The sequence below is a fragment of the Typopeltis vanoorti genome, chromosome 16 (genome assembly GCF_054136105.1).
Source record: "Typopeltis vanoorti isolate ZY-2024b chromosome 16, IOZ_Tvanoo_1.0, whole genome shotgun sequence".
Lineage (NCBI taxonomy): Eukaryota > Metazoa > Arthropoda > Arachnida > Uropygi > Thelyphonidae > Typopeltis > Typopeltis vanoorti.
In genome coordinates, this window is record NC_143564.1 from 63,198,122 (window position 1) to 63,223,401 (window position 25,280).

At 36.0% G+C, this 25,280-nt stretch overlaps 1 protein-coding gene across 3 annotated transcripts in view; it reads right to left on the bottom strand.

Annotated features, from left to right (window-relative positions):
* The window catches only part of Gapvd1 (GTPase activating protein and VPS9 domains 1), a 475,307-nt gene that overhangs the window by 274,448 nt on the left and 175,579 nt on the right, over positions 1-25,280 (bottom strand). For all 3 annotated transcript variants that reach the window (XM_090406248.1, XM_090406249.1, XM_090406247.1), the window contains 2 exons: positions 9,706-9,872; positions 5,247-5,359 (listed from right to left, as the gene is read on the bottom strand). In XM_090406248.1, coding sequence (XP_090262374.1) covers positions 5,247-5,359; positions 9,706-9,872 — 280 coding nt within the window. The remainder of the gene's footprint in view (positions 1-5,246; positions 5,360-9,705; positions 9,873-25,280) is intronic.

Below are 25,280 nucleotides of genomic sequence, written 5' to 3' on the forward strand. Positions count from 1 at the left end.
TATCCAGAGCATGGTCTGCAAGACCAGAGCAGCTATATTGGTGAAACCGGATGTAGTCTTTGTGTTCTGAAATTCTGATATTAGCTGTCCTGCCTGTTTGGCCAAAGTAGGACAGCTTACAGCTGCAAGGGACCTGGTATACACCAGATAGGTCTAGGGGAGGAGGTTGGTCTTTAGTGGAGCAGATAAGGGATGCCAATTTTCTATATGGTCTGTAACAAGAAGTCAAGTCATGTTTTTTTAGGATTTTTGTAATTTTTTCCCGAGGTGCATCGATCGGATATAGGAAATAGTGATTGGATTTAGAGTAATCCTTGTTGTGAAAGTGGGGGGGGGGGGGTTCTTGGTTTCAGGCTATTCATGGAATCAGCATCAGCCCTAAGAAACAATCCAAACCTCAACAAATTTGGTTGCATGAGACTGCCCCAAATTTGGAAAACCTACGTCAGAAGACCTTCAGCCCAAATGGCCAAGAATACTACATTGTCCGCTGGGGGCACCATCAGGACTTTTAGGAGAAAGAATAGATTCCTGCTTCGTTTTCATTTACTGTGTATTGTGCTTGCGTGCACGTGTCTTGTTTCTAAGTTCCCATGAAAATGGCAACGTGACGTCAAAATATTGGAGGTGTATTAAAATGTATTTTAATGTATATTCTATTGTATGTTGTAATTTCCTTAAGCTATTTAGTAAGCATGTAATTGAAAGCTGTCTAACTATGGTAAGATAAGACCATCACAAAACAAACTTCTGAACACCAATCCTATAATGAATTTAAAACACATCACAAATATGGCCTTGCTAAACATGGAATTATCAATACTAGCTACAGCATCCTCTGGAATGACACTAAATTACTGCGTATATGCTCCAGCTAATCTGAATGTCTTTTCAAAGAAAGTGCTGATGTCCTTCATTATACAAACCTTGAAAGAATGCCCATGCCAAAAATTTGGAGGCAGGGGTAATATATTTACACACACCTACATCAGATCCTAATAATATTGTTTATTTGGCTATCTCATGTGTGTGTTATGTTCTATCGAGTCGTTTTCGACTCCTGGTGATTCTATGAAAATATCTGTATAATTAATTATAATTCAACACAGTTTATACAACTGTGTTGAATACTTTTTATGTATTCAACACAGTTTTGTCTTCACTGACTTAATTGTAGATTATTTAAAATGACAGTAGGAGAGTGGATATAGAAAAGGAAAGAAGTAATGTCACTTTTTTTTTTTACTATAAATTAAAAGTTGGTGAATTGGTAGAGCCTCTGTTACTAATGGCTCACGAAAAAAAGTTAAGTTTGAGCGTAGTTAGTAGTTGGAAGGAGTTCACTCGTTCGATGCTGTTGGCACACTCTCCCTCCATGAGTCTTTGTGACTCACTGGAGGTGTCACATAATAATAATAATAAATTAACTATGGAAATACTTCTATCTATCTATATGTTCACTGGGCATCCACAGATGTCGTATGGTCACTCCGATGCTCAGTGATGTGTTTCACAGGCCATTCCTGTTTGCTTTTCTGGAGACTTCAATTCTCTGAAGATTAGTCGCTACACACACACACACACACATACACCATCCATCCATCTTATTGATGGTCTACCCCTTCCTCTTTTTCCAGGAACTTTACCTTCTATTACTGTTCTGAGAAGTCCTCCTTCCATCCTTTCAATGTGTCCAAAATATTTTACCTTTCTTTTGTCAATATCCTTAAGGAGCCTTAAAGTTCTACTGATCATTTTTAACACCCATTCATTTGCATGCCTTTCAGTATATGATATCCTCAACAGCCTTCTGTAGTACCACATCTCAAAAGCAGATATCCTTTTCTTATTTGACTTCTTTAGGTTTCAAGTCTGACATCCATAAGACGTTGTTGGAAAAACAACTGCATCCAAAATCCTCAACTTTATTCCCATGGAGATAGATCCATTCTTCCAGATTTTAGACAAGTCTCTGACTGTTGCTTTAGCCATTCCTAACCTTCTTCTGATGTTTTCTGAACAATAATTCTTCACATTAATAATGGATCCCAGGTACTCAAATTTGCTGACTTCCTCAATTCTTTCTCCATTAAGGTACACTTGTTTCTCAAGAGCTTCCCTGTTTGTATTTTCTTTGAGAACCATAATCTTTGTCTTGCTAGGATTGAGTTGAAGTCCTCTGTTATTACTGATCTTGTTAACTTTGTCAAGAATTTTTCCTTGTTCTTCCATGTCATTACAAAGGAATATTGTATCATCAGCATACCTCAGATTACTGATCAATTTACCTCCTATTCTAATTCCTGTCTTGAGCTTATCCAATGCTTCACGCATGATGTCCTCCGTACCTATACTAAACAACTGAGGAGAAAGTAAACATTCTTGCCTTACTCCTTTTCCAACCTGAAGCCAATCAGTCAATCCAACACCTGTTCTTACTGTGGCTTCTTACTTCCTGTACAAGTTGGCTAGCAACCTGATAGTGTGTTGAGGAAAACCCATTCTTTTCATTACTTCCCATAGTTTCACATGCTGAACACAGTCAAAAGCTTTAGAGTAGTCTAAGAAACACATTACCAGTGGGAGTCTAAATTCTTTATATTTTTCTATGATCTGTCTAAGGCGATCTGATCTCTGGTGCCCTTACCTTTCTTAAAACCTGCTTGTTCCCCAGGCATTTCTGCCTCAACTTTGGCCTCAATCCTATTTAGCATGATCTTCAATAAAATTTTGCTTGCATGAGATATTAAACTAATAGTTCTATAGTTCTTGCACGCTTTCATATCTCCTTTCTTATGTAGTAGTATGAAAACAGACTTCTTCCAGTCTCTAGGCCATGATCTTGACTCCCATATTCTTGTAATTAATCTATGAAACACTCTTATACCTCCATCCTCTGTGGATTTAATTAACTCTGCTGGGATTTCATCTGCACCTAGTGCCTTATTGCTGTTAAGCTGCTTAACTGCTCTTTCAACCTCATGCCTAAGTGGAGGAGGTTCCAAATCAAAAATTTTCCTGCTGAGAGGGCTCCTCCACATTTTCTTTATCCACTCTACTATACAGTTCCTCACAGTATTCTTTCCATCTGTTTTTGATTTCCAGTTCTTCTGTTAGTAATGCTCCATTCCTGTCTTTGATGACATTCAATTTGGGCTTAAACTTTTGTTTTAAGTAATGAACTAAATAAAACATCCTTTTATAACTGAGCCTCCTCATTTGGAACTCTATCTCTTCACATTTATTAGTATAGAACTTTTCCTTGTCCTGCTTGATGGCTCTTCTGACTTCTCTATGTAATCTCTTATATTCTTTAGTCCTTGTGTCTCTTTGTTTTTCCAACTGCCTAGTTTTGATTAGCTCCCATGTTGAATCTGATATCCATGGGTCTCTTGGTCTTCTTATTGGACCGAGATACTTCTTGGCTGTATCCTGTATTATAACCTTGACTCCTTCCCAAAGCATTTCTGGTGAGTTCTCCTCATTGGTCTCCAGAAAATCATCCAACTAAGTTGATGTTTCTTCTGTGAATCCACTAGGAATTACTCTAACATCCAATCTAGTGAAATGTACCTGACTTGGAAGCTTTTGGAGTCTTAGTTGCTTACTCTGGCTCTTACTAGCTGATGGTCTGTACTACAATCTGCTCCAGGACAAGTGTGCACATCAGAGATGCTTGTCTTCCACCGCAGAAGAGCCAGGGTGTAATCAATCTGATGCCTTGACTCATCAATGTTAGATATCCAAGTAAAAATCTGTCATGGGTGTTTCTTGAAGCAGGTATTGGTAATAACTAATTTGTTAGCATGGGCAAATTCCAACAGTCTTTCACCACAGATGTTGCATTCATCTAGACCAAACTTGCCACACTCCGGCCTAACTCTCATACTCTTTCCACTTTTGCATTTAAGTCCCCTAAGATGTAAAGAAGTATGTGTCTCCTTGGTAGGCAGTCCAAAACGGTTTGTAAGTTTTCATAGAATTCTTCACTCTTCAGGCCTATCCATGGGGGGGGGGGGGGTGAATAAACTATCACGATTGATACATTGGTAGGCTGAGCCTTAAGTCTAATAGAAAGTATCCTATCATTAATGGGGTTATAACCAAGAAGGCTTCTTGCATGAGCTGTCTTCAGTATCACAGCTACCCCATGATGTTTTGATTCACCACTTGAGTAAATAACTAGCTTACCATCCTGTCTTTTGAAGTGACCTTCTCCATTCCATCTGGTCTCTGTAATTCCCAGGATGTCAATTTCATACCTATCCATCTCTTTGCAGACAATCTCAGAAGTACCCATCTGTAGTCTCCGAACATTCCATGTGCCAATTTAAAATTCCCTTCTAAGATTAATTTTATACCTTCTGTGTTGCTCATTTACAATATCACTGATTTTTGATGGAGACTGTAATATACTTCTTGAACAGGACCCTCTGCCTAAATCCGGCTCTGATTATTCTGCACCACAACTGATGCAGCATGAGATACATTATAAGGCACAACCATATTAACAATTTGGATTTGGAGTGAAGTCACTGCAAGAAGAAAGTGGTAGGGTTGCAGAAGCCCTTTCCACAGAAGAAGAGATGACTTCTTATCACACAATATCACTAATTTTTGATGGAGACTGTAATATACTTCTCGAACAGGACCCTCTGCCTAAACCCGGCTCTGATTATTCTGCGCCACAACTGATGCAGCATGAGATACATTATAAGGCACAACCATATTAACAATTTGGATTTGGAGTGAAGTCACTGCAAGAAGAAAGTGGTAGAGTTGCAGAAGCCCTTTCCACATAAGAAGAGATGAAATAGCAAAATAGGAAAGATTCATCCCTCGCCCTCGAACTCTCTAATAGCATTGGGGGGGGGGGGGCAAGAAGGAGAGAAAAGAAAAAGGGGAGGGACCAGTCTACAGATAATATAACAGATGTACATTATGTGAAATAAGGCATGGTCCAGCATCAGGTACCTCGGGCTTGCCATGCCTGTACTCACTAAAGTGAGCCCTTGAGGTAATGGAAATACTTTGCATTCCTTTATTCTCAAACAGATGATTAAATACATTAAAGATTTAACATATATGAAGAAGGTTCTGTAATTATTTTTGAATAGTCCATATAAGTAATATAGTCAAAATAAACCTAACTTGCTGACGTTTTAAAGAATGACATTAACACTGCAAGCTATTGACCTAAACATTAATGCAAAATATTAAATTTAAAATATGAACATAACACTTACTTGAGCATCCAAAATCATCTGAGAAGAAACATCTGACTGCTCCACTGTTTCTGAGTCACTAGCCAATACATCAGTACTCCATGTATCACTCACCATTGACTTGGTTTCATCTCCTAAAAGAAAATATTGATAACAAAATTCTAATTATCTTTATATATAAACTCTCCTCTCTCTCTCTCTTTGTGTATCTGATGTTAATATATATAGGTGCAATGAATTCCTGGCTAAAGATGTCTGTCACAGTATTCCTTACATTAATTGACAATTAAAGCAAATATTAAGATTGACCCAAAAGTTCAAAAAGATTGGTATAATTCAGAAAAGAGTAATCTTGTGATTACCATACAGTTACCAAGCAAATTAATATGGCCCTAGGATAGACTAACCTGGACAATAGTTAAAAATATTCTGTTTAACTACTGTACCTCACTTCCAGTTCAGCCATTTAACTAAGTGCCATATGATCAAGAGTTGACTACCTGAAATTGTAGAGGCTCTGAATGTTTATGTATGTGTGTGTGTGTATATATATATACACACACACACACACACACACACACACACACACACACCTACAATGTGTTAAACACTGCAATGCACAATTAGAAATATTTTATAAACATAGGTCTCTTGTATAACTACATTGTGACTGTCACCTTAATTAATCTTTACTGTTTGTCTACTAGTTTTCATGTTTACACCTGAAGAAATCCTATGTAATTAGGATGAAATATTATGTTTTTAATTAAAATAATTATTGCCATCTTATTCCAGCTTAATGCCTTATAAGCTCTTACTTGTCTATGTATACATACATATATATATACACACACACACACACACACACACACACACACACACACACACACACACTAGGGAGCTCTGCCCCCCCCCCTGGCACCCAACCCCCCGTGTTCTGGACTGGTAGGCCGGTTCTCCTTGAATTCCGATGACTCGAATTTTGAAGAATTGACACTCAGGGTAGCCCGAGTTTCAAAACATTACACAAAAACGTTACAAAAAACGTCACAGCCTACATCCATTTCAAGCCGACATCACATCAGTTTCCAATTTCAGCTTATCATTTTAGTATAGAGTAGATATATACTATACCTCAAAAAAATAAAATAAAATAAAATAATTAATAAATTATATATATATATATATATATATATATTATATATATTTTTTTTTTTTTTTTTTTTCCACATTGAAAAAACAGTTGTCAACAAGTCCAAGCATGTTTTGTCCACATTGGAACAAGTTGTTCTCAGCATGCAGTCTGCCCCAGAAAAGTACCAAAGAAATTTTGTTAGAAAAGTTGAATGAGCTAATTCTATTTTATCTCCACAAGAGGCTTCAATGGCTCGATTCAAATCACCACTTGCCATAAAGTGCGTTAGCTGGTCTGGGAAAAACCAGCTAATATTAACTCAAGTATCAACTTGTCTGAATACATCCTAGACATCATTAACCAAACACATGCATGCAAATGCATAAACACACACAATGTACTGAACAATGCAACATACAATTAGAAAAATTAAAATAACATCAGTCTCTCTTATAATTACATAGTAGTTGTCACCTTTGCTAGTCTTTACTGTTTTGTCTACTAGTATGTATGTTTACACCTGAAGAAATCCTGTGCAATTAGGATGAAACATTATGTTGTTAATTAAAATAAACGTAATCATCTTGTTCCAGTGTTCTACCTTATACACTCTTAGTTACATACTCACGAACCGTCAGAATCTACATGTTTATGTGTGAGTGATCTTTATGCTGCTAACATTTACTACTTTCCCACAGTGACTAAATCATGTTTTAGGATTACTTTTGTCTATCTACATACGAGGTCTGATACAGAAAAAATGAGACTGTGCCTGTATCTCTTTTTATTTAACAAAATGAGAAAATCAACTACGATCTCCTTCAAAATAGTTCCCTTCTGAGCTGCATCCGATGCTGCCAATGTTCAAAGCAATTCTGCAGATCATTTTCTGAAAGGCTGTTGAGGATCTCTGTCGTTTTTGCTTTCATTCACATCTTCTACCAACACAAAATGGGTTCCTTTGAGCATCATCTTGATCTTTGGGAAGAGGTAGAAGTCGTAGGTAGATCTGGCAAATAGGATGGGGTGCTCAAGAACAATGATGTTGTGATTAGCTAAAAAGTGCTTCACAGACAAAGCATTGTGGGCTGGCAAGATGTCTTGGTGCAAATCCAACCATTTCTCCATAATTCTGGTCATTTCCTATTCACGCAATTTCATCAAGACTTCAAGGTAATTCTGCTGATTTATTGTCTGGCCACTGGGAATCCACTCTGTCATTACAAGACCCTGAATATTGAAGAAAACAATCAACATGGCCTTGAACTTCGAACAACTCATATGTGCTTTTTTTTTTATCTTGAAGATGCTGCTGACTTCGGTGCATTGATTCTCGCTTGGTTTCCAGATCATAAATAAATATCCAAGCTTCATCACAAGTAATTACTGAATTCAACAAAAATGGTTCATCCTTAATGCATTGCAAAAGGTCCAAACACAGTTCTTTGCGAAGTTCTTTTTGCTCATCTGACAACATTTTTGGAACCATTTTTGCATAAACCTTTTTCATGTTTAATTCTTCTGTTAAAATGTGTTGAACAACACTTTCCCTGATCAAATGAACTTTCTCAGCTACAGCTGGAACACCCAACCTTCTGTCTTTTAGAATCACATCTTGCACTTTTTTAATGTTGTCATCAGTAACTGCTGGGCTGCCCACATGAATGGGCAATCATCATCTTTCACACTTTCTCTGCCTTCCAAAAATTATTTTTGTGGCATTCAAAAACTCGTGCATGAAACATGCACTCTTCACTGTAAGCCTCAGTCAATAATTGAAAAGTTTTCATCATGGATTTCTTCAATTTCACAAGAAACTTGATGTTAACTCACTGTTCACTCTTGCACTCCAACATTTTTCGACAGAGAGTAAGAAAACATCTATATCTGAACACGTGTCCACTCGTACTGAGTAAGGCGATGGAGTTGAGCATTGTCTCACAGTGACAGTTTAGAACATGCTCTATGACCATCTCTTTGTCTCTCCCCCTCCCACTCTCCATTCCCAAGCTATAAGAGGTTAGTCTCGTTTTTTTTTTTGTCAGACCTCATATGTCTACATACCAAGTTCAGGAGTAATATGTTTTATGTTAATTCCACCTTTAGTTGATTCATATCATATTAGTGCTATGGATAAACTATCTTCTCATGATGTGGATGAATATCTTCTGTATCTAAATGGCAGAAGATTTTCAACTGCCTGAAACTTAACAAAACAGGCATGGTGAATTAGAAAAAAATGTGTAAAACTGTTTGGTGATGAATTAAGAGGTCACCAAAAAAAAAAAAAAAAAAAAAAAAACAATCCAAACAAATCTGCTTGGAAGATGCCCACAAGTAGCAACTTGTTTTCAATACTCTTTCCCATACACTGTGTTTTATATTTATTAATTTACGTGTACCAATTACATGCTCTGCTCTCTCTGACTTTTAAACTCTTATGTGAGTGAAATGTATTTAATTCTATGTTAATGGTTCTTTTTAGGTAATTTTAATCAATCAGTTTTATGAATTGCTAAGACTTATCCATAATTAAATGGTAATGCCTGTGACATCAGACAGAACTACACTCGTTGCTAAATGGATACATCAATTCCATATATGAATGATGGAACCAACAGTGTAAAAAAGATTGGAAGATATTACATGGATTTAAAAACTGTTGCTTGCATCTGCATTTCTTGGCTGTGAGGACCTAAGCGAATAGTAAAATGGCATCTAGAAGAGTATATAGCCTTAACAGGGCATCACAAGAATCTATGTTACAACCCATTCACTATCAAACAATCAAAATGACAAAGATCAGAGTTATATAAAAACCTGGCACTGAAAATATCCCTTCTGGGTGTAACACACAAGTTGCTTGATAAATTAGCTAAAATAAAGAAATCAACAGGTAACCACAGTCAAGGTATATTTTATTAAAAATACACTCTTAAATTACAGATATTTTGGTTTGTGTATCACAAATGGCAGTGAGAGTTTAAGGTTTTTCCAGAAATCCAGACCATGTTAAAGAATTTCGGAAGTATTCCATTAAAATTTTCCCTACATTTTTGTACAGTTGATGTTTTCTCATGGTGTTTTCCTATTTTTCATCTTATTTATTAGTAATCAATTAAAAAATCAAAGTAATAAGTAGTATGTGAAATTCACATTCATCTAACTAATAACTACTAAAAGAGGTAGCTATCTTTGTGGAAGGGAACTCATGACTTGGTTTTACCAAAGCTACATTAGCCAATATAATATTGGTTATATAATGTTAGCCAATATTATATATTAATGAAATAATAGTAGCAATGTTAATGAAGCTGTATCAGTTGTTGTAGAATACAACCTCACCTTCAATCATAGGTTTAATTTCAAATCTTCCAAACTTGTCTTCAATATCTTCTTGATTTTGTTTATGAGTGGTTACAGGAAGATCAAGTGGCCTCTGCTCTCTTTCTTCTTCTTCTAGTTGTGAAGATGGAGTATCCCTGCCACTAACATTAGGAGTTCCACGGCCACTGAAACAATAAAGAAAAGCATGAAAATGATCTAGAATGTTCATATGCTCACATTTTTAAAAAGGGGAGGGGAAGAAAGGTCCAATTATCTTTAAGTTAAGTGCTATCTACCAATATGCTATACCAACAGTAGCAAAAATTAAAACAGAAGGATGAAATTAGGATGAAAAAATTTCTTATTTACAACTTTGAAGTACACATTATATGTGCAAAGAAAGACGTATCCTTGGATCTCTCCTCCCTGGATATGCAATACTGTCTCAAATAAATGCTTCCTGCTAACATAAACATACTATCTGTATCTAAGCAGTTGGAAACTGGAAATACAGTAATATGTACAACATCTATTTGCCGGTCTGGTTGGCCAAGTGGTTAGCATATCTGCTCTCCAGCCAATAGGCTGCGGGTTCGAATCCCGCCGTGGGTATGGATGTTTGTGATTGTCTGTGGAAATACTAGTGGTGGTGGTGGGCAGTAGATGGCAGTGGTGTAGTTGCGGTTAGGTGTAGTTGGTGGATTGAGTGGTGGAGAGAGTTGTAGAGTAGGTGCTCTCCCTCGATGAGTCTTTGGACTCCCTGGAGGTGTCAAGTAATAATAATAATAACTAATAATCTATTTGAATAAGCAAATGGATTAGAAGTTTTTTACCTTGGATTACGGTAATTCTGGTAGTAAGGCTTATACATTGGTTATTCATAATGATATTACTTAAAGAAGTTACAATGTACACTATATATATATATCAAAAAGCTTTAATGACTGTTACCGAGAGATAAAAAGATGACATGGTATATTTAAAAAGATATTACTAGTTAAAAATGAATTCTGAAAAAAAAAAAAAATATATATATATATATATATATTATGTAGAAAGTATTTTACCTTGGGTATAATAAATGTTAGAAATACCAAGCAATTTTAAACCTGGTTTTACTTCATTTCCCAAGTAAGCAAACAGACAAACAAGTCAAGTTTGCGCCTGCAAGTGATGCAAGTCTAGCTGATCCTACAGGTAGTGCAAGACCAAGGCAACTCGTGGTAAAGGTGGCATAAACTCTGATCACTAATCTTAATATTTACCCTTAATGCCAAAACACATCTCCAAGAAGGGGATGTATGATGTTTTAAGATAGGCTTCTTTAAAACTTTGTACATTACACCTGATCTTACATAATCTACAGAGTTGGCCTTTTCTTCTCTGCATAAATTTCTCTGTAAAAATCAATTGAAGCTTGCATCATCTAATTTACTAAATTTCTTCATGTACGAATCCCTTTCCTCAAACACTGCCTTATTAACAGAGGCAAATGATCCTGCCAATGTTTTTAAACTTTTAGGTGTTTAGCAAATTCTTCTTGTTCTGTTTTTATTATTAATATTATTTATTTATTTCTTCTTCTTCTGCAACTTTCTTTGCTTCTAGAAGTATGAGGTCTTCATTTGAGAGCTCTTCAGTCTCAGCTTCTAATAACTACTCTACATCTTCACTGTTGTCCAATCTCTGGTTAGGCTTTGCCTTTTTCATATCGTGTGAATGTATGAACATTTATTTACAACAGCTTTTTTTGCAAACAAAATTCATATGCTCTGTCACCTCACTCCATGCTGCATCTATGTTCTTTGTACGATAAAAAATATGATATTCCTTCCCAAAATCTTTAAGCGTTTCCTCATGCTCAGTATCAGCAATTGCCTGAGCAAAAGTATTTCTATTTCTTAAAAAATATGCTTTGAGTCAAAAGAAATGCAAATGTTTGCTTAAATGTCACAGGCATCTTCAGTATAGGATCAGAGAACAGCAATTAAACAATAAGATAATTCTGAAAAAGCAGCAAAATAGAAAAAGTATAGAATCAGATAAGTTAGTGCATGATAACAAAAATCAGGTAAGTAAAGTTCATTATAAAAAGAAGGATGTTATTTAGTAAGGTGACTATCATAAAACATGTCATTGATGAGCAGGTTATAATGTCAAGTTTTCCCAGTGCAAAAATTAAAAATATAATGCAAGCAATTCAAAAACAGAGAAGAAAAGTAAATGAGATCGTAATTTTAGCAAGTGCTAATGACTTAATAATGATATGTTTGGTATGAGAGAGGACATGAAAGGGTTGTTGGAAGAAGCAAGGGTGAAGAGTGAGAGAGTGAAAATAGTAAGCATATTACCTAGATATGATAAAAAAGAATTAAAAAGGGCTATAATGGCAAATGATTCAATGTGTAGGCTGTGTAGAAAGAATGGATGCGAGATTTTGGATGTGTGCAGTGAGTCTGAGAGAAGACTGGATTTGTATAAGAAGGACAGCCTACACTTGAATGCGTTTCACATCAGGAGTCTTGAAAATTATTAACTGGTATAAAACCTAACAGAGAGAGTCAGGAAAACTGAATTCTAACCAGAGAAATCATGAGAATCTGTGTGTAAGAGGGACAAAGTTAAATAACTGTGTTAATGATGAGAATGGTTATTATTATGTAAATGATTATGAAGAGAGAATAATTCTGTGTTCGTCTGAATTGGACCTATGAAGCATATGCAAAGATGTCTGCATAAGTAAGGAATTACATAAGAATGGAGATCTGCAAGTTGTCAAACTGTGTCATGCAGACCACAAACAAGTGCATACAAAAGAGCATGCAGGTAATTTATTTTGTCGGAACATTAATGCTAGAAGTATTAGAAACAAAGGAGTAGAGTTTGTTGCCTTGGTTAATATATTGGGGCCTAATGTTGTAGGTATCGGTTGCTGGATGGGAAGGATATAGATAGTGCATGGGAAGTGTTTAAAAAATACTTAAATGATGCGATATTAGAATGTGTCCCTAAAGTTCGAAGAATAAATAGAGTAGGAGTGAAATGGATATGTAATCTAATTAAGGAAGGGATTTGTAAGAAAAAGATTATGTGGAAAGAATATTGTGTGCATATGATAATTATAAGCAGCAGAGTAGAAGAGTCACAGTATGAAAAGATACTGGCTCTGCAAGTTAAAGACAATCCAAAAGAATCGTATCTTTATGCTGCAAATAAAAGAAAGATTGAATTTGAAAGAATAACTCTACTGAATGCAGATAATATGCAGGTGACTGATGCAGAAGTGATTGTTCAAAAAATGAGCAGCCATTTAGCAGAAAGCAACCAACCTGGTATATGCAATATTGAACTCACTGCTACCTCTGCACCGTATGAGGAAACTCATGTGAATGAGGAAGAAGTACTAGAGCTGTTGCATAAACTGAATAAGAATTCTACAATAGTAACTGATGGGATATCAGCACAGATGTTAAAAGAATGTTCAGCTGAACTGTCTATTCTCTTTGACCAGGCTTTATAATCTGAGTCTCAGAACAGGGAAGATTCCACAGGAGTGGAAAGAATGTATGGTAATCTCATTGCACAATGGTGGTTCAAAGACTGATGTATCCAACTATCAGCCAATCAGTATATCAAAAGTAGTGAATATTTTGGAAAAGTTGGTTAGGATTTGCATTCACAAATGGGCTGACAGGGAATCTCTACTTTGCAATGAACAGCACGGGGAAGAATAACTAAGGGAAGGTAATGTTTTAACAATTTGCTCACATTCTATAACAATTTTCACTATATTATTTAAGGAAATTACAATGTACTAGGATATACATTAAAATAAATTTTAATGTATATCCTAGAATTTTCCTTGCCAAAATAAATTTGGGCAAGGAAAATTCTACAAACAAATAGAGGGGACAGCCATGGGTTCTCCACTCTCCCCACCCTTGGCCAACTTTTATATGGAGACTTTTGAAGAGAAAGCCTTAACCTATACCCCACAAAAACCAACCATTTGGCTTCGCTATGTAGATGATGTATTCGCTATTTGGCCACATGGCTCTGATGCACTCCTCTCCTTCTTAACACACTTAAACAACCAACACCCCAGAATCAAGTTCACCCTGGAAGAAGAAAAACACAACTGCATTCCTTTCTTAGACACACTAGTCACCTGCCAGCCTGATGGAACCTTGATTTTCTCAGTATATAGAAAACCCACCCATACAGGCAGATACATTCACCAACAATCTCACCCCCTCACAACAATATGGAGTCATTAAGACACTACACAACAGGGCTAAACTTATCTGCTCGAATGACAATGCCCTAACCACAGAACTAAACCACATTCTCAACACTTTCTCAGCCAATGGCTAACCCCCCGAAAAAATCCAAAAAATATTGAAACCAGTAAACCACAACCCCCCCCCATCCCCATCACAACAAGGATTACTCTAAATCCATCACCATACCCTATATCCGAGGCACTTCAGAAAAAATCACAAAAATACTAAAAAAAATAACTTAACTTCTTGTTACAAACCATATAAAAAATTGGCATCCCTTATCTGCTCAACTAAAGACCAACCTACCCCCCTAGACCTACCTGGTGTATACCAGGTCCCTTGAAGCTGTAAGCTGTCCTACTTTGGCCAAAGAGGCAGGACAGCAAATATCAGAATTTCAGAACACAAGGACTACATCCGGTTTCACCAATACAGCCACTCTGGTCTAGCTGACCATGCGCTGGATACCTGCCATAGAATACGGTGGAAGAAAGCCAGGATAATACACCGTAGCAAATACAGATATGAAAGGCTTTTCATAGAATCAGCTTCAGCCCTAAGAAACGATCCAAACCTCAACAAATTTGGCTGCATGAGACTTCCTCAAATTTGGGAAACCAACATCAGAAAACCTTCAGCCCAATCACCCAAGAATGCCAACATTGCCCGCTAGAGGGTACCATCAGGACTTTAGGAGAAATAATAGCTTTATACTTCTTCCTCACTTATTGTTTTGTCGTGCCTGTGTGCATGTGTCTTGTACTTAAGTTCTTGAAAATGGCAACGTGACATTGCCGAAATATAGAAATATATTAAAATTTATTTTAATGTATATCCTAGTACGTTGTAATTTCCTTAAATAATATAGTGAAAATGCATAACCAACGTCTAAGCCTTTCCACAAGAATTCTATAACAATGTTGCTGCTGTGTTACACAAGGGGAATGGATATGCCAAGATACTTTTGGATTTTGATAAGGCTTTTGACAAAATACAACATGAAATACTGTTGCATAAATTGGAGAATATGGGATTGGATTATAAACTATTTTTATGGATAAGAGGATGGCTGACTGACAGATATCAAAAAAGTGGCATATGGGGGGGGGATGAATCTGAAAGATTCAAGATAACCAGTGGTGTGCCTCAAGGATTAGTCCATGGTCCATTGTTATTCAATCTGTACATTACTGACACTGGGAAGGATTTGACATATGATATAGAGTATTTGCTGATGATGCAAAGATAGGTAATGTAATCAGGAGTGCTGAGGGTATGCAGTACTTGCAGAATGATTTGAATAGGGTACAATTATGGGCATGTGAAAATGACTGTCATTTCAATGTTAATAAATGTAAAGTCATGCACTTTGATGTAATTAGATATCAAATGTTGCATTATATTGGTGAGATCACACTTGAAGAAACTGATGAGGCTAGGGATCTTGGGGTTTTAGTAGAGAGGACGTTCAAGTTCAAGGGTCACATAGCAAAAATTGTAAACACAACTCAGAGAATAATGCAATGCTGAAATGAACCTTGACATGTAAAGATAAATAAGTCATTTTACTTACCTCTTTACAAGACCTCACTTGGACTGCCCACAGGCCTGGTTTCTGTGTTAACTCTGATACAGTGGAAAGAGTGCAAAGGAGGCACCATCAGGACTTTTAGGAGAAAGAATAGCTTCCTGCTTCGTTCCTCATTTACTGTTTGTTGTGCTTGCGTGCACGTGTCTTGTTTTTAAGTTCCTGTGATAATGGCAGCGTGACGTTGCCGAAATATTGGAAGTGTATTAAAATTTATTTTAATGTATATTCTATTGTACGTTATAATTTCCTTAAGCTATTTAGTAAGAACGTATAACCAACGTCTAAACCTATCCATGAGAATTACGATAATCCATGGAGATTCCATCGCAAGTAAAGCCCGACATCATGGTAAAATGAAGTTGAAGCTATCAAGACAACTGAATCATCTCGCTTTCCTAAAACGCTGCCAGGATAACCAGGTAATCCCAAACTGTGTCAAATTCAAGCACAGTTTCTTTTCCCAAAAGGCTCTCGGTATTTATGACGGCACCAGCCAAGCTGTGCTCAGGGAACAAATCGCCACTACTCGCCGTTCCCTGACTGATGCTAACTTAGCTATCCAGGCACTCGAAGATGAGCTTTCCAGCACCGTAAACCACGTGATTTGCGAGATACGACACCTTCCAAACCATGTTGCCAACGATATTAGACTGGATGTGGCTTGTGTTCTGAGCAAAGCAAAACCACCAAAAACCAACATGCCTTATAAGGATATTAAATCCCTGCAAGAATTAAAGAAAAACAAGGAAATAATAATCACCAAAGCGGATAAAGGGAACGTCACAGTATTGCTTAACCAAGAGGATTATACATAGGTAAGGTGAATGCTCTATTGTTAGATCAGGCTACTTACCTCCCTATTGAGAAAAAATCCACCAACTCACAAATTAGAAAACTCCAGTCTCCTCAAGAAGGTCACTTCATGGCCTGTAGAAGTCACTAACAAATTAAAACAGTTTAACTCCCCACCCCACCCCATATATATATACATGGACTCCCAAAAATACACAAAGAAAATGTGCAATTACATCCCATAGTGGATGGCATTGATTCCCCCACATACAAACTAGCTAAACATTTGGCCAAAGCCCTCACACACTATACTGGCAACACACCTTCACACATAAAAAACTCAGCCCACTTCAAAGCCAGCATAGAAAATCTTACACTCAAACACACTGACGTAATGGTCAGTTTTGATGTCTCTCCCTATTCACAAATGTCCCACTCAAAGAATCCTTAGAGCTAATCCAAGCTAAATTTCCTCCTGATATCACAGCCCTATTTCAGTTCACAATGAACTCAGGCTATTTTGTTTGGCAAGGAAAATTCTACAAACAAATAGAGGGGACAGCCATGGGTTCTCCACTCTCCCCATCCTTGGCCAACTTTTATATGGAGACTTTTGAAGAGAAAGCCTTAAACTCTGCCCCACAAAAACCAACCATATGGCTTCACTATGTTGATGATGTGTTCGCTATTTGGCCACATGGCTCCAATGCACTCCTCTCCTTCCTAACACACTTAAACAACCAACACCCCAGAATCAAGTTCACCCTGGAAGAGGAAAAAAACAACTGCCTTCCTTTCTTAGACACACTAGTCACCCACCAGCCTGATGGAACCTTGGTTTTCTCAGTTTATAGAAAACCCACCCATACAGGCAGATACATTCACCAACAATTCCCCCCCCCCCTCACAACAATATGGAGTCATTAAGACACTACACAACAGGGCTAAACTTATCTGTTCAAATGAAAATGCCCTAACCACAGAACTAAACCACATTCTCAACACTTTCTCAGCCAATGGCTACCCCCCAAAAAAATCCAAAAAATATTGAAACAATAAACCACAACACACCTCCCCTCCCCTTCACAACAAGGATTACTCTAAATCCATCACCATTCCCTATATCCGAGGCACCTCGGAAAAAAATTACAAAAATCCTAAAAAACATGACGTAACTTCTTGTCACAGACCTTATATAAAATTGGCATCCCTTATCCGCTCCACTAAAATGGTTTTAAGTCCCTTGTAGCTGTAAGCTATCCTACTTTGGCCAAACAGGCAGGACAGCTAATATCAGAACATCGGACAGCTGTTGGATGCTGTGTGTGCAAGCAGCATGAATGAATTCAAGAAGGCATAACAGCTGGTGTGAATAGTATGGCCTCCCTTGACGAGTTTCTGACTCACTGGAGGTCTCTTAATAATAATAATAATAATATATATATATATATATATATATTTTTTTTTTTTATGTTAGGAAATTATTGACCACATTTAGTTTTCTTTCATTAGCCACTTAAGTGGTGATTTTTAGAACTGTCTTTTATTCTTTAACAGCCATTCTATGACCCTGTACTGAAGATACCTATGACACGTAGGCAAAAATTTTACATTACAAAACTTTATGTGAGCTTTCCACCATTTTTATATTCTTTTTCATTATGCCTTGAAGGCAGCAATAATACTCTGGTCCATGAGTTGGCAAAGTTAGGTGATATTCAGTGAGTGTTCAACTGGACAGCCATAAGTCCTAAGTCCTGGAATAAGAATAATCATTATGGACAATTTTAATTATGATAATACAGACTGAAATGAAGAGTTAGCATCTGGAGGAAAAGAAAATGAATTTTGACTTTTGCAGATACTACCATAGGCAGTAGAGAGTACTAGAGGTTCGATGATCTTCAATCTGATTATCTTGTTAGAGGATGTTATTGTAAATGAAGTGTCAAATCTTCCACCCGTTTGTGAAAATGAGGAGGTGATTACTTGTCAGCCATATGAGGACTTCTATGAGAAAGGTTTATATGCAGAACTACAAGATTGGTGATAAACTCGGAAGATGGCTTGCATGGAATGAGAAACTGGAAGGAAAAGATCAATGCTGTTAGGGTCTCATTCAGAAACTGTCTGGAAGAGGCAATATCTGAATGCATTCCAGAGATCAGGAGGTCAAATGAGGCAGGTGTGAAATGTGTGAACGAAGAGATGAGGCATGCAATTTGGAAGAAGAAGAAGGCATAACGGAGACAGCACGTGGTGACAGCTGCATGAGAAGTACAAAGAGTAGGTGAGAAAACTGACTTACTTGGTGAGGGCAGCAAAAGTGCAGTATAAGCAACAATCAACTAATTAGTTAAAAAAAAAAAAAAACTTAGAGGTCTTTCTTACTAATGACCAGTAGAAGAATGATTTGAGAAGGATGACATTGGTTAATGAAAATAATAGAATGATAAGGAGGATATAGCTGAGATGTTAAAGATGCAATTCATAAATTTATTTTATCCTCAGGAATGTAAAATTATGTAAAACTTGATTGTGGGTGAGCAGGAGGTATGTGAGGAACTGAGTCATCTTTATGTCAAAGGTTGTAGGACTTGATGGTATATCACTGTGTGTCTTGAGAGAATGTTCAAAGGAGTTATTAATAACTGTTCAACATACCTATTTAACATGAGTCTAATATTGAACCAAGCTCCAAAGGAGTGGAAAGAAAGCAAAACTGTTTCTGCTTATTATGGGAAGTGAAATTACTAAGGCTTCACATGCCTTAGTAAGCCAATCTACATGCCTGCAGTTGTGGATAAAGTGTTAGAGAGAGTTAGTGTTTAATTCTTAAATTAATCCTGAATAGTCAATAAATGAAAAAAAAAAATATATATATATATATGGTTCCCCCCTCCTTCCCAGATGGAGCTTTATTTTCTGGGAGTAACATTTTTTGCTCCAATCTGAGGAAAAAATTAAATGTTCCTATCCAGATAGATAAAAAATTCACGATAACAAAAAGTTTCTATCAAGGATTATTAATTCCTGTGATGAGGGGGGGGGGGGTCTGAATTGTTCCAAGAGGAACATTTTATTTTGGTTCAAAACCGTTTAATCTCCTGCTGGTATGGATGGAGCTCATCTGCAATTAATATCATACACTGTACCATGTGCATTAATTTTAAATGCTATTCTAATTTATCTATTTTCCTATGTGCATTGAGAATATTCCAAACATGGCCAAAAATTCTGTTGATAATAATTATCTTAACTTAAGTTATTCAACAATTTAAGCTTTACATTATGTAAATTCCACTTATCTGTCAATTTTTTGCAATATACTAGAGTTAAACCATATGGATCTAATTGCAAATTCTAAAAAACACTGATTGACGAGTGAAGTTCTCTACAGGGATAATAAAACTGAAAAATCATGGTGAAATTAAGGAGTTAAAGATGCAATAATGGATAATAAGACATTCTACAGAAAGTTCCTGGCAAGTAAGCCAGCATGCACCCTTATAAGAATACAAAGAAAAATATAAGAAAGTTATCTATAAAAATAGCTAAACAGAAGTTATGGAAAGAATTTGGGAAGAATACAGAAGATAAATATTATGACAAGGCAAAATGTTTTGGATGCCATTGAAAAAGCTTGGAAATGGGGGAAAGAGTATGAAGACCACAGAGTCAAATTTATGTACCATTTTGAAACAAATTTCTTTGAAATTAACACAATAAATGAAGTAAAGGTTTATGAACAATTATCCCAACACTTAATTGATTTAAATGAAATCAAATGTGATCAAAATCTTGTGAATAAGTATTCCCTGATATATTTCTTTTGATGAAATAAAATGTTCTTGAAAGCTGCTGAACCACTGTATGTTAATTTCTTGTTTCTTTGAGTTCCTCACTCAAATATACAAAATAATCTTACTTATTTTTGTCATTTATTTCAGGTGGCACTTGGAAATAAGTAGAACTAAATGTGTACTCCTCATTTTATCATTTTCAAAAGTGATTTCCTCCATAAATTTCACCAAGTGAAACAAGTAATATTTCTAAGTGACTGAATATTACTGTGAAACCTTTAAGTGTCTGATATGTGTTTTTATGTTCAATATCCATCATGTGCAAGTAAGAGGAAGAATGACTATGGAGTATTAATCTTAATGTGTAATTATGGTCATGAGGTGACAGAATCAGATAAAATAGTTGAGTTACAGAGTGACCACTTTGCAAGGGTATATCATCCAAGTGAGGTTACTGCTTTAATGTATGTGACAGATATTGATGTGGGAACAGATGTGAATGAATTGGAGGTTCTTAAGATATTACAGAATCTCAATGTAAATACAGCTGTAAGATTAGATGGGATATCAGCTCGGGTTTTGCGAGAATGTGCAAGGGAACTGGCAATGCCTCTAACTAGGTTCTTTAATTTGAGTCTCAGCTCTGGTAGAGTTCCAAGGGAGTGGAAAGAGGTCAAAATAATTCCCTTGCATATGGGAGGTTCTAAGATTGCAGTAGCAAACTACAGACCAATCAGTATCTCAGGCGTGGTAGCAAAACTACTGGAAAAATTGGTCAAAAAAAAGAGAATTAAAGAATGGATTGGATAAAAACATGATACTGTATGAGGAGCAACATAGCTTTGTGAAGGGTTGGACATGCCTTAGTAATTTACTGTCTTTATATAACAGGATAACAGCAGATCTAGATAAAGGAAATGGCTAAACAATGTTTCTGCTGGATTTTGCAAAGGAAATTGACAGAATCAACTTGAACTTTGTTATGCAAATTAGAACAGATGGGGATGGATATGAACTGGTTAAGTGGATAAGGTGGCTGATGGACAGATATCAAAAAGTGATATTTGGAGGGGCAGAATCAAAGTGAAAACAGGTGACTAGTGGTGTACCACAAGGTTTGGTGTTGAGACCATTACTGTTTAATTTGTGCATAAATAACATAGGAAATAACCTGAAAGCTTATTTTCATCGTTTATATTCAGTTGTTTGTTGATGATACAAAATTGGGTAGAGTAATAGTTAATTAAGATTACGTGGAGAGCCTGCAGTATGATTAAAATAGGCTGTCGGTATTGACAAAAGATAATGGGTTAAGTATAATGTGGAGAAATGTAAAGTTGCTAAGATAGCCCATAAGGTTACTTGGCTATCGAAGAACATCTTAATAAGTAGAAATAAGGAAGTTGTTATTCCTCTTTATAAGGCCTTGATATGTCCACATATGTTACTGTGCTGAAGTCTGTTCTCCAGGTTTCTTAGTGATGAGGAAGTGGTGGAGAACATTCAGAGGCAAGTGACCAAGATTGCAAGTGGTCTGTGGAATGTTCCCTATGAAGACAGAATGAGAATGTGTGGACTGCAGAAGTTGGTTGATAGGAGAAAAAGGGGGGATATGACAGAAACATTTAAGTTGCTTAAAGGATTTTATAGGATTGATGCAGGGGAAATGTTTCAGCACTTGGCTGGAGGGGAAAGAACAATGGGTTATTCCTGGAAGTTGAATAAAGGTGTGGTTAGTAGGGGTATGAGGACTATATTTTTTTGCTTGGAGAGTTGTGAATCAGCAGAATGGGGTTGCCAGTCAGGTGAGTGCTTTATCTATTAATGGTTTCAAGGAGAGGTTTGATAGATTGTTAGTTTGGGTCTCCTGCAATGAGTCTTCGGACTCCAGAGGTGTCTGTACAATAATAATAATATAATCAACTAATTAATGTGGAAAATTTATTTAATGTCTTCACCAGTTTGTCTATATAAAAAATAAAATAAATAAAAATATATGAAAAGTAAACTAAATAAAAAATTGTGTGTTTGTTTGTTTGTGTGTGTGGGGATGGGAGTATTAAGGTGAAACAGAATCAAGAGATTATGCAATTACAATTATTCTATTATAACTGTTGTTGAATAGTCAATATTGCTAATTATTTTTTTATGTGACCCCCACCCACAAAAGATTGTAAAAACCTGTAGAACATCAGTACCGTGGAGGGGCTAAAGGATTTGTTCATTCTTATAAATTTATTTATTTTTATAATATTTTTAATTAATTTTTTTTTTTTTTTACAGTATTTAGAAACTCAACTCCACAGAGATCAAACATGGGACATTTTCAAGTCACTCCCAGCCTTCAATAAATCAATATTCAGGGAATGGTTGGAGCCCCAAAAATTAGAGCCAATTTAAGAGCCCCAAATAATGAGATTTCAAATTGAAGAATTAAAAATATAAATAATTAAAATCAAACATAAAAGTTATGATTGTTTTCTGTTAAATTTCCTGTATCACTATAATATATATACACTCAGGTCTCTTTTTATGCGGATTTGAAGTTATGCACCGCATAACTTCAAAACTTATGTATAGTACACCCACAGATACGAGACCTTTCGACACTTCTGTGCATGTCAACAGAAGGAGAATCCATTCCGATAATAGGTAATCCAGCGTTTCCCAAACTTTTCCTACGACAGAACACTTCACAAATCCTGACATTTTCATGGAACACCTTGGTTATTTTGTAATGTATTAATTAATAATTGTTAATTTATTAATGAATACATTACAGCTGATTTTTATTATTAATTAATAAATGATCATTAATTATTAATTAATAATTAAACATCGATTAAACATAAACATCATTAAATTAATTTGTGCTGATTTTCATTGACATATCCCATTCTGATCACCAAAAATTTATAATATTATTATAAGTACTTATGAGTGAATGCAGACTTTTTCTCCTGTGTGCTGATAGTTTTCCCCTCCTTTTGTATATCTTGGAGATTGCTTTGTAGGCTGGAGGTGGATGAATCACTCTGTTTCGTCACAAACACCTTCAATAAGAGATTTCTTAACACCAAAATTAAACAGTCCCTTGTCTCTTATTCATATTAAAATTTAAATCTGTAGGCCTATTACTTTTAAAAAGTCACGGCACTATGGTTTCGAAACAAGCACTTTCACCCTGCAATAAGAACTTGTGAAGAAAGTATTCAGTAATACCAGATCTGAGAATTGGATACAGACTCCCTTGATCTTCAATTTCGGTGGAAAAATTTTCTTTATACTTCCTTGCTGATTGGTCACTAACGTTTGTAACACAAATGTTATTTCATTCAGTTTTGAGAACAGAGGATACGCAGCACATCATTGTAATTGGCTTGCAGGCAATTTTTATGACCGGTCATAAACAGCGGCATTCCCTATCTTGAATGTTGAAAGGTTTCAATGTGTGAAAATTAACGATAATTCATGAATACTTCCACGTTTCAAAATACACGGCTTGATCACTAACATTTGCTACACAGATGTTACTTAGACGTTCTGGGTCTGAGCTTTTCAACATATTCATGAATGTTATTCTCCTCAGAATATTTCCACTATTTATTCATGAAAAATGTTTAGAAAACTAAAACGACAAATTCCAAGAGAATTTCTTGCAGAACACTTATTCACCTTCTGTGGAACACGGTTTGGGAAACCCCAGGGTAATCAATCCGTATTGTGGGATGAATTGTTTATTACTACACGGCAGAAAATTAACTTCTCTTTTATGATCATTGTAGTTTTTAAAGGCGTAACTATTTTGCTTGTATAACAGTTGGAAAATTTTACCTATAAAGCACATGATTTCATGTGTTGTTGAGCAATTCGTTCATCGCCGTTGTACATAATGAACAGCATGTTGTAGCACATTCTGGCATAACGTGATAACATGTGTTTGTCTTTTTATTATCGAAAGTCTAAATTTTGCTAATTGTTATTTTAAAGATTTAATTTGGCCCAATGGAGGAAAAAAAAAACAAAGAAAAGCAATTTCTTCGGAAATGAAAATTGCAATTTTAGATCGCTTAGTAAAAGCAGAGAGATCTAAGGCAATTGGTAAACATTTTAATTTAGGTGAATCTACTATAACAGCAATTAAAAAGAATGAAGTCGCAATAAGAAAATCTGTCACATCTGGCACAAAACTAAGTGCCAAATTATCATTGTACTCAAGAGATGCTTTATTACAAAACATGGAACGAGTGCTTGTAATTCAGATTGAAGAATTAACTCAAAGAAGAATTCCTATAAGTGGGTATTTAATTAAACAAAAAGCTCTTCGGTTTTATGAACAGATGAAGCAATTGGAGCCATCTACTTCCGCTTGTCAGGCTGATAAAGAATTTTCAACTAGCAAAGGATGGTTAACCGGGTTTTTAAAAAGGAATGCACTTCATAACGTGAAGATTACAGGCAAAGTTGCAGCAGCAGATGAAGCAGCAGCCAAAAATTTTCAAGAGAAGTTAGCCAAAATTATTGAAGATGGTGGATATTATCCCGATCAAATGTTTAACGCTAACGAAACAGAATTGTTTTAGAAGAAAATGCCTAGTCGAACTTACATCGCAAAGTCTGAGAAAAAAGCAAGTGGGTTTAAGGCAAGCAAAGACCGAGTAGCGTTGTTACTTTGTAGCAATGCATCTGGAGCTCGAATGGTGAAACTCCTCCTAGTAAATCGATTTCTAAGACCAAGTGCTCTAAAAGCAAAAATCAAAAAGGCAAAGATCTAAAACAGCTGCCGGTACATTGGATGGCTGATACAAAGGCCTGGGTAACAACTGCTGTATTTACTGAATGGTTCAATAATTGCTTTGTATCAGAAGTAGAAACATATATGAAGCAAAAAGCTCTCGATTTTAAAGTTTTATTAATTGTTGACAATGCACCAAGTCATCCACATTTAGAACATCCAAATGTGCAGGTAGTGTGTTTTCCACCCAATACAACAAGCATTATTCAGCCATCAGATCAAGGCATAATTGCTACGTTTAAAAAATATTACGTTAAGCACACTTTTCAATTTATATTGGATAAACTAGAAAATGAATCATTAACAGTAACTGACGTTTGGAAAAAATT